Source organism: Pseudophryne corroboree, chromosome 7, assembly GCF_028390025.1.
Source record: "Pseudophryne corroboree isolate aPseCor3 chromosome 7, aPseCor3.hap2, whole genome shotgun sequence".
NCBI lineage: Eukaryota > Metazoa > Chordata > Amphibia > Anura > Myobatrachidae > Pseudophryne > Pseudophryne corroboree.
The window spans coordinates 43,930,512-43,947,511 of NC_086450.1; the positions used below are offsets into that span (position 1 = coordinate 43,930,512).

At 48.4% G+C, this 17,000-nt stretch overlaps 1 protein-coding gene across 5 annotated transcripts in view; it reads left to right on the forward strand.

The window, feature by feature from the left end:
* KANSL1L (KAT8 regulatory NSL complex subunit 1 like) overlaps positions 1-17,000 on the forward strand; it is a 177,012-nt gene that overhangs the window by 35,048 nt on the left and 124,964 nt on the right. For all 5 annotated transcript variants that reach the window (XM_063933096.1, XM_063933095.1, XM_063933094.1 and 2 more), the window contains exon 2: positions 6,316-7,344. In XM_063933096.1, coding sequence (XP_063789166.1) covers positions 6,335-7,344 — 1,010 coding nt within the window. In that variant the 5' untranslated portion in view covers positions 6,316-6,334. The remainder of the gene's footprint in view (positions 1-6,315; positions 7,345-17,000) is intronic.

Here is a 17,000-nt window from a genome sequence, read left to right on the forward strand (position 1 = left end):
GCACATCTAAAGAAAGATTTAGGACTATCTGGTGTGCACTGGCCCCTCCCCCTATGACCCTCCTCCAAGCCTCAGTTAGATTTCTGTGCCCGGCTGAGCTGGATGCACACTAGGGGCTCTCCTGAGCTCCTAGAAAGAAAGTATAATTTAGGTTTTTTATTTTACAGTGAGACCTGCTGGCAACAGGCTCACTGCACCGAGGGACTAAGGGGAGAAGAAGCGAACCTACCTAAGTGGTGGTAGCTTGGGCTTCTTAGGCTACTGGACACCATTAGCTCCAGAGGGATCGCACACAGGACCCAACCTCGTCGTCCGTTCCCGGAGCCGCGCCGCCGTCCCCCTTACAGAGCCAGAAGCAAGAAGGTCCGGAAAATCGGCGGCTGAAGACTTCTGTCTTCTCCAAGGTAGCGCACAGCACTGCAGCTGTGCGCCATTGCTCCTCATGCACACCACACACTTCGGTCACTGATGGGTGCATGGCGCTGGGGGGGGCGCCCTGAGAAGCAATAAATAACACCTTGGCTGGCAAACTGACACCATATATAGCCCCAGAGGCTAAATAGGTGTATATTAACCCCTGCCAGAAATATTAAAATAGCGGGAGAAAGCCCGCCGAAAAAGGGGCGGAGCCATCTCCCTCAGCACACTGGCGCCATTTTCCCTCACAGCTTCGCTGGAAGGATCGCTCCCTGGCTCTCCCCTGCAGTCCTGCACTACAGAAAGGGTAAAAAAGAGAGGGGGGGCACAAATTTAGGCGCAGTATAATATATATATGCAGCTATATGGGGAAAACACTCTTTATAGGTGATATCCCTGTGGTATATAGCGCTCTGGTGTGTGCTGGCATACTCTCCCTCTGTCTCCCCAAAGGGCTTTGTGGGGTCCTGTCCTCTGTCAGAGCATTCCCTGTGTGTGTGCTGTGTGTCGGTACCGCTGTGTCGACATGTATGATGAGGAAAATGATGTGGAGGCAGAGCAAATGCCTGTAAATGTGTTGTCACCCCCTGAGGGGTCGACACCTGTGTGGATGGACTTATGGAAGGAATTACGTGACAGTGTCAGCTCCTTACATAAAAGGTTTGACGACATAGGACAACCGGCTACTCAGCTTGTGACTGTTCCAGCGTCTCAAATGTCATCAGGGGCTTTAAAACGCCCGCTACCTCAGATGACAGACACAGATGTCGACACTGATACCGACTCCAGTGTCGACGACGATGAGACTAGTGTACCCTACCATAGGTCCACCCGTTACATGATTGAGGCAATGAAAAATGTATTACACATTTCTGATAGTACCCCAGGTACCACAAAAAAGGGTATTATGTTCGGTGAGAAAAAACTACCAGTAGTTTTTCCTGCATCTGAGGAATTAAATGAGGTGTGACAGTGTGAGGAAGCCTGGACTTCCCCCGATAAGAAATTGATAATTTCAAAACGGTTATTGGCAGCGTACCCTTTCCCGCCAGAGGATAGGTCACGTTGGGAAACATCCCCTAGGGTAGATAAAGCGCTTACACGTTTATCAAAACAGGTGGCACTACCGTCTCCGGATACGGCCGCCCTAAAGGATCCTGCTGATAGAAGGCAGGAAGCTACCCTAAAAGCTATATATACACACACGGGCATTATATTGCGACCAGCGATTGCATCAGCATGGATGTGCAGTGCTGCTGCTGCGTGGTCAGATTCCCTGTCGGATAATATTGATACCCTGGATAGGGACAATATTTTGCTGAGGGGTGGAACTGTTGGGGATGGTCTTTCAGACCTCGTTTCCACAGCTACGGCTGGGAAATCGACATTTTGCCACAGGCTACCCCACAGCAAAAGAAAGCACCGTATTATCAAGTACAGTCCTTTCGGCCCCATAAACACAAGAGGGCTCGAGGCGCATCCTTTCTGCCGAGAGGCAAAAGTAGAGGGAAAAAGCTGCAGCATACAGCCAGTTCCCAAGAGCAAAAGTCCTCCCCCGCGTCCGGTAAGTCCACAGCATGACGCTGGGGCTTCACAGGCGGACCCGGGTACGGTGGGGGCCCGTCTCAGAAATTTCAGCACACAGTGGGCTCTCTCACAGGTGGATCCCTGGATCCTTCAAGTAGTATCTCAGGGGTACAGGCTGGGATTCGAGACGTCACCCCCCCCCCCCAGCCGTTTTCTAAAATCTGCCTTACCAGCAACTCCCTCTGTCAGGGAGGCAGTGTTGGTGGCTATCCAGAAACTGTATTCACAGCAAGTGATTGCCAAGGTACCCCTCCTTCAGCAAGGAAAGGGTTACTATTCCACAATGGTTGTGGTACTGAAACCGGACGGTTCGGTGAGGCCCATCTTAAATTTAAAATCCTTGAACACTTATATCAAAAGGTTCAAGTTCGAGATGGAATCGCTCAGGGCGGTTATTTCGAGCCTGGACGAGGGGGATTACATGGTCTCCCTGGACATCAAGGATGCGTACCTACATGTCCCCATTTACCCCTCTCACCAGGAGTACCTCAGATTTGTGGTACAGGACTGTCACTATCAGTTCCAGACGCTGCCGTTTGGGTTATCCACGGCACCGAGGGTCTTTACCAAGGTAATGGCCGAAATGATGATACTCCTTCGCAAGAAGGGAGTTTTAATTATCCCGTACTTGGACGATCTCCTGATAAAGGCGAGGTCCAAGGAACAGTTGGTAGTGGGGGTAGCACTTTCTCGGGAAGTGCTACAACAGCACGGCTGGATTCTCAATATTCCAAAGTCACAGCTGGTCCCGACGACACGTCTTCTGTTCCTGGGAATGATTCTGGACACAGACCAGAAAAAAGTGTTTCTTCCAGTGGAAAAAGCCGAGGAGTTGTCATCTCTAGTCAGAGACCTCCTAAAACCGGGACAGGTGTCGGTACATCAATGCACACGAGTCCTGGGAAAAATGGTAGCTTCGTACGAAGCAATTCCATTCGGAAGGTTCCACGCAAGGACTTTCCAGTGGGACCTGTTGGACAGATGGTCCGGGTCCCATCTCCAGATGCAACAGCGGATAACCCTGTCGGCAAGGACCAGGATGTCGCTGCTGTGGTGGCTGCAGAGGGCTCATCTACTAGAGGGCCGCAGATTCGGAATACAGGACTGGGTCCTGATGACCACGGATGCCAGCCTTCGGGGCTTGGGGGCAGTCACACAGGGAAGAAATTTCCAAGGACTGTGGTCAAATCAGGAGATTTTGCTTCACATAAATATTCTGGAGCTAAGGGCCATTTACAATGCCCTAAGCCACGCAAGGCCCCTGCTTCAGAACCAGCCGGTACTGATCCAATCAGACAACATCACGGCGGTCGCCCATGTAAACACACAGGGCGGCACAAGAAGCAGGAGGGCAATGGCAGAAGCCACAAGGATTCTCCGATGGGCGGAAAATCATGTGTTGGCACTGACAGCAGTGTTCATTCCGGGAGTGGACAACTGGGAAGCAGACTTCCTCAGCAGGCACGACCTCCACCCGGGAGAATGGGGACTTCATCCAGAAGTCTTCCAAATACTGGTAAACCGGTGGGAAAGACCACAGGTGGAATTGCGCCAGGTCAAGGGACCCTCAGGCGATCGCTGTGACGCTCTAGTAACACCGTGGGTGTACCAGTCGGTTTATGTGTTTCCTCCTCTGCCTCTCATTCCCAAGGTAATACAAAGGCGAGGAGTGAAAACTATACTCGTGGTTCCGGATTGGCCAAGAAGAGCTTGGTACCCGGAACTTCAAGAGATGCTTTCAGAGGACCCTTGGCCTCTGCCGCTCAGACAGGACCTGCTGCAGCAGGGGCCCTGTCTGTTCCAAGACTTACCGCGGCTGCGTTTGACGGCATGGCGGTTGAACACCGGATCCTGAAGGAAAAGGGCATTCCGGAGGAAGTCATCCCTACCCTGATCAAAGCCAGGAAGGATGTCACCGCAAAACATTATCACCGCATTGGCGAAAATATGTTGCTTGGTGTGAGGCCAGGAAGGCCCCAACGGAGGAATTTCAACTGGGGCGATTCCTGCATTTCCTACAAGCAGGGGTGACGTTGGGCCTCAAATTGGGGTCCATTTTGGTCCAGATTTCGGCCCTGTCGATTTTCTTCCAGAAAGAACTGGCTTCCCTGCCTGAAGTTCAGACTTTTGTCAAGGGAGTTCTGCATATTCAGCCTTCTTTTGTGCCCCCAGTGGCACCTTGGGATCTCAATGTGGTTTTGGAGTTCCTGAAATCACATTGGTTTGAACCACTTAAGACTGTGGATGTGAAATATCTCACGTGGAAAGTGGTCATGCTGTTGGCCCTGGCTTTGGCCAGGCATGTGTCAGAATTGGCGGCTATGTCCTATAAAAGCCCTTATCTGATTTTCCATATGGATAGGGCAGAATTGAGGACTCGTCCTCAGTTTCTCCCGAAGGTGGTATCAGCGTTTCACTTGAACCAGCCTTTTGTGGTGCCTGCGGCTGCTGGGAACTTGGAGGATTCCAAGTTACTGGACGTAGTCAGGGCCCTGAAAATTTATGTTTCCAGGACGGCTGGAGTCAGGAAAACTGACTCGCTGTTTATCCTGTATGCACCCAACAAACTGGGTGCTCCTGCTTCTAAGCAGACTATCGCGCGCTGGATTTGTAGCACTATTCAGCTGGCGCATTCTGCGGTGGGACTACCGCAGCCTAAATCTGTAAAAGCCCATTCCACAAGGAAGGTGGGCTCATCTTCTGTGGCTGCCCGAGGGGTCTCGGCTTTACAACTTTGCCGAGCTGCTACTTGGTCAGGGGCAAACACGTTTGCAAAATTCTACAAATTTGATACCCTGGCTGAGGAGGACCTGGAGTTCTCTCATTCGGTGTTGCAGAGTCGTCCGCACTCTCCCGCCCGTTTGGGAGCTTTGGTATAATCCCCATGGTCCTTACGGAGTTCCCAGCATCCACTAGGACGTCAGAGAAAATAAGAATTTACTCACCGGTAATTCTATTTCTCGTAGTCCGTAGTGGATGCTGGGCGCCCATCCCAAGTGCGGATCGTCTGCAATACTTGTAAATAGTTATTGTTACACAAATCGGGTTATTATTGCGAGCCATCTGTTCAGAGGCTCCTTTTGTTATCATACTGTTAACCGGGGTTCCTATCACGAGTTATACGTGTGATTGGTATGGCTGGTATGAGTCTTACCCGGGATTCAAAATCCTTCCTTATTGTGTCAGCTCTTCCGGGCACAGTGTCCTAACTGAGGCTTGGAGGAGGGTCATAGGGGGAGGGGCCAGTGCACACCAGATAGTCCTAAATCTTTCTTTAGATGTGCCCAGTCTCCTGCGGAGCCGTCTATTCCCCCCATGGTCCTTACGGAGTTCCCAGCATCCACTACGGACTACGAGAAATAGAATTACCGGTGAGTAAATTCTTATTTTTAATAACAGATTTACACATGTACTAGAAAAAGTTTCTTTAAATTTAAAACAATTCCAACCCATTAAAATTCATATATTTTTTTTAATTAATAATTTCTGGCTTGGATTTTTTTATTTCCCCATGTTGTAGCTCTATGTTGTTCAAAGCAAGTCTTCGTTCTCCCCAATTTATATTTCCATCCTTTTTGGGAAGACAGAGGAAATGTGCACTGGGGGTAATTCAGATCTGATCACAGCAGCAAATTTGTTAGCAGTTGGGCAAAACCATGTGCACTGCAGGGGGGGGCAGATATAACATTTGCAGAGAGAGTTAGATTTGGGTGGGTTATTTTGTTTCTGTGCAGGGTAAATACTGGCTGCTTTATTTTTACACTGCAATTTAGATTTCAGTTTGAACACAACCAACCCAAATCTGACTCTCTCTGCACATGTTATATCTGCCCCACCTGCAGTGCACATGGTTTTGCCCAACTGCTAAGAAATTTGCTGCTGCGATCAGGACTGAATTAGGCCCACTGTTTGGGAGGTTATCTGAGGACGGGTTACTAAATCCTGTATTTCATCCATAATGCAGCATAGAAATTTGTCAACTGTAGGAAATAATTTTTCAGTTTTAACAACGAGGCATCTTTATAGTTGAAAATTGTTTTGTTCAGTTCATAACTGTGACCTTGAATTCTTTCCCAGATAGTCCGTCACACTTCATTATAACAATTTCCAGTTACTTAAACCTTTCTCCGTGGTGTTTCCGTAACCAAGCTGTTAATGAAAAACTATAACGATACATGTGAGCGACTGCTATATTGCTATGTTGCGTGTGTTTAGGATTGTTATAGAACAATGTAATAATAGGTTCCCAGCATTAAGTAACGTTACAGTTGTATCTTTTCATCAATATTCTTTTTATCTCTTCTTTCACAGGACCGTCTCACCAGCAAAAATGACCCCAGTTCTTACAGATACAGTTACCCAGCTGCCTGGGGTTCATATCTCACCGTCTCTTAGTACAAGGAGCCTGCGCACCGACCCCAGTCATTGCCTAGATACTTCCAATACCAAAGTCAACTGTTCAAGTGTAGTATTTGCTGGTACGGAGCTACTACATCTGCACAAAGACTTTAAGCCAGTTGAGCCACTTTCTTCAGCTCATTATAAAACGCTCTTTCTATTGACATCAAGTTCTGGTTTGAATCTAGAAAATAAGCGCCATTCAGCATGGAAGACGGAGCAAGCCGCGCGCTTTCAGGGGTTTCTCGCACAGAAAGATGGTAGTCCTCCGCTTGCCGAGAGCAAAGTGAGAAGAGAACTCTTCCCCGGCACAGTGAGCAAGGTCTTAGCTGACGTAAACAAACTCTGGGACATAACGGTAGCCGAGGCCGGAAGCCGGCATGGATTGTATGACCCAAAATACAGGTTACAAAGAATAATAGAGGAGGAAAGTCTTGCCTTGCCATTTACTAGTAATTCTATCACACCCGATTTATTGGACTTGGAAAATGAGCCACAAAACGCAGCTGATAAGGAAAGAAGAGCGAAGCTGGTATTTTTGAAATGTCTGAATCGGCAACAAATGCTCTTAAACCGCGCACAGCAAAACCAAAAACGCCTGCGGTTGCTGTTGGCAACGCATGCTGTGGAACATTGCAGCAAACAGATAAGTGGCTTTGTGAATCATCAGATTGAGACGATAAAGGTGCATAGGAGTTCTGCCAGCCAACCACGTAACAACGCAGAGACAGATGCGGAGGTGCTGGACCCAGTGGGAACGGCCAGTGGTACATGTATGGATTTTGACAATGCAGTCTGTCAGGCAATGCCATCTGCCGTCAGGAAGTTTTCTATACCCACCAGGGGACTTATAAACCACCTTGCACGGGAGTTGGACTCTGATGCTACAGAAAGCAGCTCTGACGAGGATTGGGATGAATACTCTAGCAAAACGCATGACTGGTAAGTGATCCGTTAACGGTGCATAAAGTAAATCATTCAAGAGTAGAGACCTCCATTCGCCATTTGTGAAAGGAACATTTAGATAAAAAGAATTGTCAAATATCAACAATAAGGGTAAAAAATATTTCTCTGACGTCCTAGTGGATGCTGGGGACTCCGTAAGGACCATGGGGAATAGACGGGCTCCGCATGAGACTGGGCACTCTATAAGAAAGATTTGGTACTATCTGGTGTGCACTGGCTCCTCCCTCTATGCCTCTCCTCCAGACCTCAGTTAGATTTCTGTGCCCGGCCGAGCTGGATGCACACTAGGGGCTCTCCTGAGCTCCTAGAAAGAAAGTATATGTTAGGTTTTTTATTTTACAGTGAGACCTGCTGGCAACAGGCTCACTGCAACGAGGGACTAAGGGGAGAAGAAGCGAACCTACCTGCTTGCAGCTAGCTTGGGCTTCTTAGGCTACTGGACACCATTAGCTCCAGAGGGATCGACCGCAGGACCCGTCCTTGGTGTTCGTTCCCGGAGCCGCGCCGCCGTCCCCCTTACAGAGCCAGAAGCAAGAAGATGGTCCGGAAAATCGGCGGCAGAAGACTTCAGTCTTCACCAAGGTAGCGCACAGCACTGCAGCTGTGCGCCATTGCTCCTCATACACACTTCACACTCCGGTCACAGAGGGTGCAGGGCGCTGGGGGGGGGAGCCCTGAGCAGCAATAAAATCACCTTGGCTGGCAAAATAACCACAATATATAGCCCCAGAGGCTATATATGTGGTAATTACCCCTGCCAGAATACAGAAAAAAGTGGGAGAAAAGTCAGCCGAAAAAGGGGCGGAGCCATCTCCCTCAGCACACTGGCGCCATTTCTCCCTCACAGTTCCACTTGAAGGAAGCTCCCTGACTCTCCCCTGCAGTCTACACTACAGAAAAGGGTAAAAAAGAGAGGGGGGGCACTAAATTGAGGCGCAGTAAATATTATAGCAGCTATAGGGGACATAATTCAGTTAGTCCCTGCATTATATAGCGCTCTGGTGTGTGCTGGCATACTCTCTCTCTGTCTCCCCAAAGGGCTTTTGTGGGGTCCTGTCTCCTTTAAGAGCATTCCCTGTGTGTGTGTGTGTGTGTGTGTGTGTGTGTGTGTGTGTGTGTGTGCGGTGTGTCGGTACGGCTGTGTCGACATGTTTGATGAGACTTATGTGGAGGCGGAGCAGATGCCTATAAATGTGATGTCACCCCCTGCGGGGCAGACACCTGAGTGGATGGACTTATGGAAGGAATTACGTGCAAGTGTCGACTCCTTACATAAAAAAATTTGACGACATGCCAAATGCGGGACAGCCGGCTTCTCAGCTCGTGCCTGCCCAGGCAATTCAAAGGCCATCAGGGGCTCTAAAACGCCCACTACCTCAGATGGCAGACACAGATGTCGACACGGATACTGATACCAGTGTCGACGACGATGAGTCAAATTTAATGTCCACTAGGGCCATTCGTTGCATGATTGAGGCAATGAAAGAGGTATTACACATTTCTGATATAAACCCAGGTACCTCAAAAAAGGGTATTATGTTTGGGGAGAAAAAACTACCAATAGTTTTTCCCCCATCTGAAGAATTAAATGAAGTGTGTGAAGAAGCGTGGGCTTTTCCCGATAAAAAATTGGTGATTTCAAAAAAATTACTAATGGCGTTCCCTTTCTCGCCAGAGGATAGGTCACGTTGGGAAACTCCCCCTGGGGTGGATAAAGCGCTCACACGTTTGTCTAAAAAGGTGGCACTACCGTCTCCGGATACGGCCGCCCTAAAGGAACCTGCTGATAGAAAGCAGGAGGCTATCCTAAAGTCTATATATACACACACTGGTGTTATACTGAGACCAGCTATTGCCTCAGCGTGGATGTGCAGTGCTGCTGCTGCTTGGTCAGATTCCCTGTCGGAAAATATTGACACCCTAGACAGGGACACTATATTGCTAACCGTAGAGCATATAAAAGACTCCGTCTTGTACATGAGAGATGCACAGAGGGAGATCTGCTGGCTGGCATCTAGAATAAGTGCATTGTCCATTTCTGCTAGGAGAGGCTTATGGACTCGGCAGTGGACAGGGGATGCAGATTCTAAAAGGCACATGGAAGTTTTGCCTTATAAGGGTGAGGAGTTATTCGGGGATGGTCTCTCAGACCTTGTTTCCACAGCAACAGCTGGGAAGTCAGCATTTTTGCCCCATGTCCCCTCACAGCCTAAGAAAGCGCCGTATTATCAGGTACAGTCCTTTCGACCCCAGAAAAACAGGCGGGGAAAAGGCGGATCCTTTCTGTCTAGAGTCAGAGGAAGGGGAAAAAAGCTGCACCACGCAGCAGGTTCCCAGGAACAAAAGTCCTCCCCCGCTTCTTCCAAATCCGCCGCATGACGGTGGGGCTCCACAGGCGGAGCCAGGTACGGTGGGGGGCCGCCTCAAAAATTTCAGCGATCAGTGGGTTCGCTCACGGGTGGATCCCTGGATCCTTCAAGTAGTATCTCAGGGGTACAAGTTGGAATTCGAGGCGCCTCCCCCCCGCCGTTTCCTCAAATCGGCCTTACCGACAACTCCCTCGGGCAGGGAGGCTGTACTAGAGGCAATTCACAAGCTGTATTCCCAGCAGGTGATAGTCAAGGTACCCCTACTTCAACAAGGACGGGGTTACTATTCCACACTGTTTGTGGTACCGAAACCGGACGGTTCGGTGAGACCCATTTTAAATGTGAAATCCTTGAACACTTATATAAAAAAATTCAAGTTCAAGATGGAATCGCTCAGGGCAGTTATTTCAAGCCTGGACGAGGGGGATTACATGGTATCACTGGACATCAAGGATGCTTACCTGCATGTCCCAATTTACCTTCCTCACCAGGAGTACCTCAGATTTGTGGTACAGGATTGCCATTACCAATTCCAGACACTACCGTTTGGACTGTCCACGGCACCGAGGGTGTTTACCAAGGTAATGGCCGAATTGATGATACTCCTTCGAAAAAAGGGAGTTTTAATTATCCCGTACTTGGACGATCTCCTAATAAAGGCGAGGTCCAGGGAGCAGTTACTGGTCGGAGTAGCACTATCTCGGGAAGTGCTACAACAGCATGGCTGGATTCTAAACATTCCAAAGTCACAACTGGTTCCTTCCACACGCTTACTGTTCCTGGGGATGATTCTGGACACAGAACAGAAAAAAGTGTTTCTCCCGCAGGAGAAAGCCAAGGAGCTGTCATCTCTAGTCAGAGACCTCCTAAAACCAAAACGGGTATCGGTGCATCACTGCACACGAGTCCTGGGAAAAATGGTGGCTTCATACGAAGCAATTCCATTCGGCAGGTTCCATGCAAGGACCTTCCAGTGGGACCTCTTGGACAAGTGGTCAGGATAGCATCTTCAGATGCATCAACTGATAACCCTGTCTACAAGGACCAGGGTGTCTCTACTGTGGTGGCTGCAGAGTGCTCATCTTCTAGAGGGCCGCAGATTCGGCATACAGGACTGGGTCCTGGTGACCACGGATGCCAGCCTTCGACGCTGGGGCGCAGTCACACAGGGAAGAAATTTCCAGGGACTTTGGTCAAGTCAGGAGTCGTCCCTACACATAAACATTCTGGAACTGAGGGCCATTTACAATGCCCTAAGTCAGGCAAGGCCCCTGCTTCAAAACCAGCCGGTTCTGATCCAATCAGACAACATCACGGCAGTCGCTCATGTAAACCGACAGGGCGGCACAAGAAGCAGGGTGGCGATGGCAGAAGCCACAAGGATTCTCCGATGGGCGGAAAATCACGTACTAGCACTGTCAGCAGTGTTCATTCCGGGAGTGGACAACTGGGAAGCAGACTTCCTCAGCAGACACGACCTACACCCGAGAGAGTGGGGACTTTATCCAGAAGTCTTCCTACTGTTGGTAAACCGTTGGGAAAGGCCACAGGTGGACATGATGGCGTCCCGCCTCAACAAAAAGCTAAAGAGATATTGCGCCAGGTCAAGGGACCCTCAGGCGATAGCTGTGGACGCTCTAGTGACACCGTGGGTGTACCAGTCGGTTTATGTGTTCCCTCCTTTGCCTCTCATACCAAAGGTACTGAGAATAATAAGAAGGCGAGGAGTAAGAACGATACTCGCGGTTCCGGATTGGCCAAGAAGAGCTTGGTACCCGGAACTTCAAGAAATGTTATCAGAGGACCCATGGCCTCTACCGCTCAGACAGGATCTGCTACAGCAGGGGCCCTGTCTGTTCCAAGACTTACCGCGGCTGCGTTTGACGGCATGGCGGTTGAATTCCGGATCCTAAAGGAAAAGGGCATTCCGGAGGAAGTCTTTCCTACGCTGATAAAAGCCAGGAAAGAAGTAACCGCAAACCATTATCACCGCATTTGGCGAAAATATGTTGCGTGGTGTGAGGCCAGGAAGGCCCCTACAGAGGAATTTCAGCTGGGTCGTTTTCTGCACTTCCTACAGTCGGGAGTGACTATGGGCCTAAAATTGGGTTCCATTAAGGTCCAGATTTCGGCTCTGTCGATTTTCTTCCAGAAAGGACTGGCTTCACTGCGTGAAGTTCAGACTTTTGTAAAGGGAGTGCTTCATATTCAGCCCCCTTTTGTGCCTCCTGTGGCACCTTGGGATCTCAATGTGGTGTTGAGTTTCCTAAAATCACATTGGTTTGAACCACTTAAAACTGTGGATCTGAAATATCTCACGTGGAAAGTGGTCATGTTATTGGCTTTGGCTTCGGCCAGGCGTGTGTCAGAATTGGCGGCTTTGTCATGTAAAAGCCCTTATCTGATTTTCCATATGGATAGGGCAGAATTGAGGACTCGTCCCCAGTTTCTCCCTAAGGTGGTATCAGCTTTTCACCTGAACCAACCGATTGTGGTGCCTGCGGCTACTAGGGACTTGGAGGATTCCAAGTTACTGGACGTAGTCAGGGCCTTGAAAATGTATGTTTCCAGGACGGCTGGAGTCAGGAAAACTGACTCGCTTTTTATCCTGTATGCACCCAACAAAATAGGTGCTCCTGCTTCTAAGCAGACTATTGCTCGCTGGATTTGTAGCACAATTCAGCTGGCGCATTCTGCGGCTGGATTGCCGCATCCTAAATCAGTGAAAGTCCATTCCACGAGGAAGGTGGGTTGATCTTGGGCGGCTGCCCGAGGGGTCTCGGCTTTACAACTTTGCTGAGCTGCAACTTGGTCAGGGGCAAACACGTTTGCTAAATTCTACAAATTTGATACCCTGGCTGAGGAGGACCTTGAGTTCTCTCATTCGGTGCTGCAGAGTCATCCGCACTCTCCCGCCCGTTTGGGAGCTTTGGTATAATCCCCATGGTCCTTACGGAGTCCCCAGCATCCACTAGGACGTCAGAGAAAATAAGAATTTACTCACCGGTAATTCTATTTCTCGTAGTCCGTAGTGGATGCTGGGCGCCCATCCCAAGTGCGGATTGTCTGCAATACTTGTATATAGTTATTGCCTAACTAAAGGGTTATTGTTGAGCCATCTGTTGAGAGGCTCAGTTATATTTCATACTGTTAACTGGGTATAATATCACGAGTTATACGGTGTGATTGGTGTGGCTGGTATGAGTCTTACCCGGGATTCAAAATCCTTCCTTATTGTGTCAGCTCTTCCGGGCACAGTATCCTAACTGAGGTCTGGAGGAGGGGCATAGAGGGAGGAGCCAGTGCACACCAGATAGTACCAAATCTTTCTTATAGAGTGCCCAGTCTCCTGCGGAGCCCGTCTATTCCCCATGGTCCTTACGGAGTCCCCAGCATCCACTACGGACTACAAGAAATAGAATTACCGGTGAGTAAATTCTTATTATTGCTGGGTGTTGCACTGACATTCCACTTCAGCTCTGTTATAAAGAAAACAAAAACAAATAAAAACCGTATTCAATTCTGTGATACGGGGGGAATTCAATTAGCTGCAGCAATGCTGTAAGTTGCCGCAATTGAACCTATCACACAAAAAGTGGGTTTGCGTGTGACTGCGATTCAGCCTATCTTATTGCAGATGAGCGAAAACGGGATTTGTGAGATCATTCTGGTCGCCAAAACCAGAGAAAAGCATAGGTGAAAATGGAGAAATCTGACTGTAACTCTAATTAAATTGTCTCAAATAGATGTTATATGCATGTCGTAGCAGCGTTCCTTGCTGAATCGGCCACCATATTTCAAAATTTTTACTTTAAAATAGGGAATTAACCCAAGCTTCTCCCCTGCTCAGAAGTGTTGAAATTAAGTTTGCGTTAAACCTATGGAGAATTACCGTCGTAAATTTTTTTGCGGAAAATTGAATAGCGGCCAATCATGAGTCATCAGTGTTGTAGATTATGTGGCTATCGGGAGAGGTGGGGGATATTCACAGTATGTTATGTATGTACAGTCATTGAAGGACACTACAGGAAAACATTCTGCCATCAGTGAGGGACATTTTTAAAATCATTGCCTTTTGCTGCCAAAATACAGTATGTGTGTGGTGTGGGAGGGCAGAATCTAATGCGCCCTACACATTTGCCGATTTCCCGCCGAGGTGCCCGGCGGCCGATACGGACGACCCGGGGGATGGTGGGGGGGAGTGAAGTTTCTTCACTCCCTGACGTCACCTGGCTTCATAGCCCTGCAAGCTAATATGGATGATATTGTCCATATTGGCTTGCAGGCATAAACGAGCCGGCACCAACGATGAACGTCCGCGGGGCCGTGCATCGTTCATCGTTGGTGCCTACACACTGAAAGATATGAACAATTCATCGTTCATTACTGAATGAGATCGTTCATATCGGCCTCACACATCGACAAGTGTGTAGGGACCTTAAGTGTGACTAAACTATCTGGTGGGAAGTTGCAGATGTAGCTGCCTGCAGAGGTCTGAACTGCGGGTGCTATAACCCTGATGTAAGTTGTATGCTGCTTCCAATTGGTCATAAAAGTTAGAAAACGCACCCATTTATGCAAACGCACAGAAATAGCTGCAACAGTGTTTTAAACGTCACCATACACTGCAGTGCCCATTTTTCACTAAGAATTCCGCATACTCCGGATAGGGGAAGCCTGCACATTTATTTGTAAGTGTTGTGATAAAAAAAAAGAAAAAAATCAATGCCCTTATTTATCAATGAGTGATCGATTTCACTGTGAGTGATAAATTGCACAGCCAGTCCGCTCCTAATTGTCCTTTTTCAAACTCTGGGGCAGATGTATTAACCTGGAGCAGGTAAAAGGAAGTGATAAACCAGTGATATGTGCAAGGTGATAAACACACCAGCCAATTTGCTCCCATATGTAAATTAACAGTTAGGAGCTGATTGGCTGGTGCGTTATCACCTTGCACTTAACACTGCTTTATCACTAGTTTATCACTTCCTTATGCCTTCTCCAGGTTAATACAGCTACCCCCCAGCCTGTGACATGGAAGTTAGGAGCTGATTGGCTGGTGCAATTTATCACTCATTGATAAATAAAGGCACAAGTTTTTATTTGCGTATGCTTCGCCTAGCATTTCAGCTGCTCCAATCCACTTGGGTTCTTATATGTGGTAATCTGGCCAGTAACTGTGCTGTGTTTCCATTGTGTACTGCCATTTTTAGCCATATGAGTTCACTGTGATGCCTTGCCTCAATCCATAGTACAACCTCGCCATACCCTCCAACATGACCAGCCCCACTAGGTACAAAATGCTCTGTTTCTGGACTTCCCTCTTAATTTATTATTGCCATCACCTGTGAAGAAACAGCTTTCTTATCATTTAACTAGTTCAACACAGGTGATGGAAATCATAAATTAAGAGAAACAGAGCATTTTGTACCTAGTGGGGCGGGTGATGTTGGAGGGTCTGCCTCGTCTGACCAGGAACGTCAGTGAGAAGAAGCTGCGGCTACAGACTTCATTTTGCATGCCACTCTGATTAAGTCCCATAGAGCACATGTGCTAGTGCACAAGTGCTAGTGATGCCCCCATTGTGCAGTGGCAAACGCAGGATTTCTAGAGGGGGGTTTCCAAATGCAGTCCATTAGTGTAAACATTGGGGTTTTTATACATTGGATAATGTATGGAATACATTAATATTTAACACTGTAGATGGTCAGGAAAAGATTAAACAAACCATAATAAATAAATGCACAAACATAATAGAACCAGTACTGCTCTTTCTCAGCACACATTCTCCCACCTCATGGTAAGGCTCCTGTCTCTTCTTCCTGGTAGCTACTCTCTGGTACAGTGTACTGATTGAGGGCTCAGATCCACACACACAGCAAACTCGGTAGAAGAATCTGCTACCACTGGGTATATCGTTCAAGTCGTCTAGTGTGTATGGCCACCGCGATGGCCGATGCGCGCACCCACTCTCGTTAGGAGCAGGTGGGCCGTGCATGCAGCGCAATGTGAGCAATGTCACTTGTCACATCGCTCATCACGGCATGTGTGTACGGAGCCGCGATGATCGATGTGCACAATGTGACATTGCTCCTCTTCCCCGGCAGCGGCTCCATTCTAGCTGAGCCGCTGACGGGAGCCGCACAGCATCTCCGTCATAATTTCTCCAGTTGCCCCACCAATGAATTTTCTCCCACTGCCCCACCAATTATATTTCCACTATGCCACCAGCTTAATAAAGAATGTAGTTCATAAATTTATATACATATATATACATATATATATATATATATATATATGTGGCAAAGAATGAGGCGGCACTCAGAGGCTTAAACAGCAAAGTGACTTTAGTGCAAAAACTGCATTAACAAATCAACGATGAAGGGGTAAAATGCCCTGAAACGTTGATTTGTTGATGCAGTTTTTGCATTAAAGTCACTTTGCTGTTTAAAGGGCCCTACTCACTGGCCGACCCGCCGCCGAGCTGCCCGACGGCGGATACGGCCGACGAGCGACCCGGCGGCGGGGGGGGCAGTGACGGGGGAGTGAAGTTTCTTCACTCCCCCCGTCACGCGGCTGCATTGAAGTGCAGGCAAATATGGACGAGATCGTCCATATTGGCCTGCATGCACAGCCGAATGGAGACCAGCGATGAACGAGCGCGGGGCCGCGCATCGTTCATCGCAGGAGTCTCCACACTGAAAGATATGAACGAGTTCTCGTTCATTTATGAACGAGATCGTTCATATCTTTCAAAAAATCGTCCAGTGTGTAGGGCCCTTAAGCCTCTGAGTGCCGCCTCATTCTTTACTGCATGGATATGGGGGTAACACCCTAGTGGAGGGCACCAGAGCAAGCTAGCCCAAGGGGGCGGACCGAGTGCCGGCGATGTGTGTGTATGTATGTATATAATATATATGTATGTGTATGTGTGTGTGTATATATATATATATATATATATATATATATATATTGACAATGCTAAATTCCTTTGTCGTATAAACAACCCTTTATGAAGCTAAGAACACTGTACGCTGTTTACTTAAGAAGTACCGTAATGGTACGCTAGTTGCGTAACGATCGCTCAGCCGTAGGCGAGACGCTCAGGCGTCACGTTCGCTCACGGCCCAGGGATCACAGGACACGTTAATGGTTATGTCTAGGGGAAAGATTCGCTATGGCGTAGCATACGCTCGAGACCACGAGGAGGTCACCAGCGATGCAGACGCTCACAACACTATACCTTGATGTTAAAACCTTATA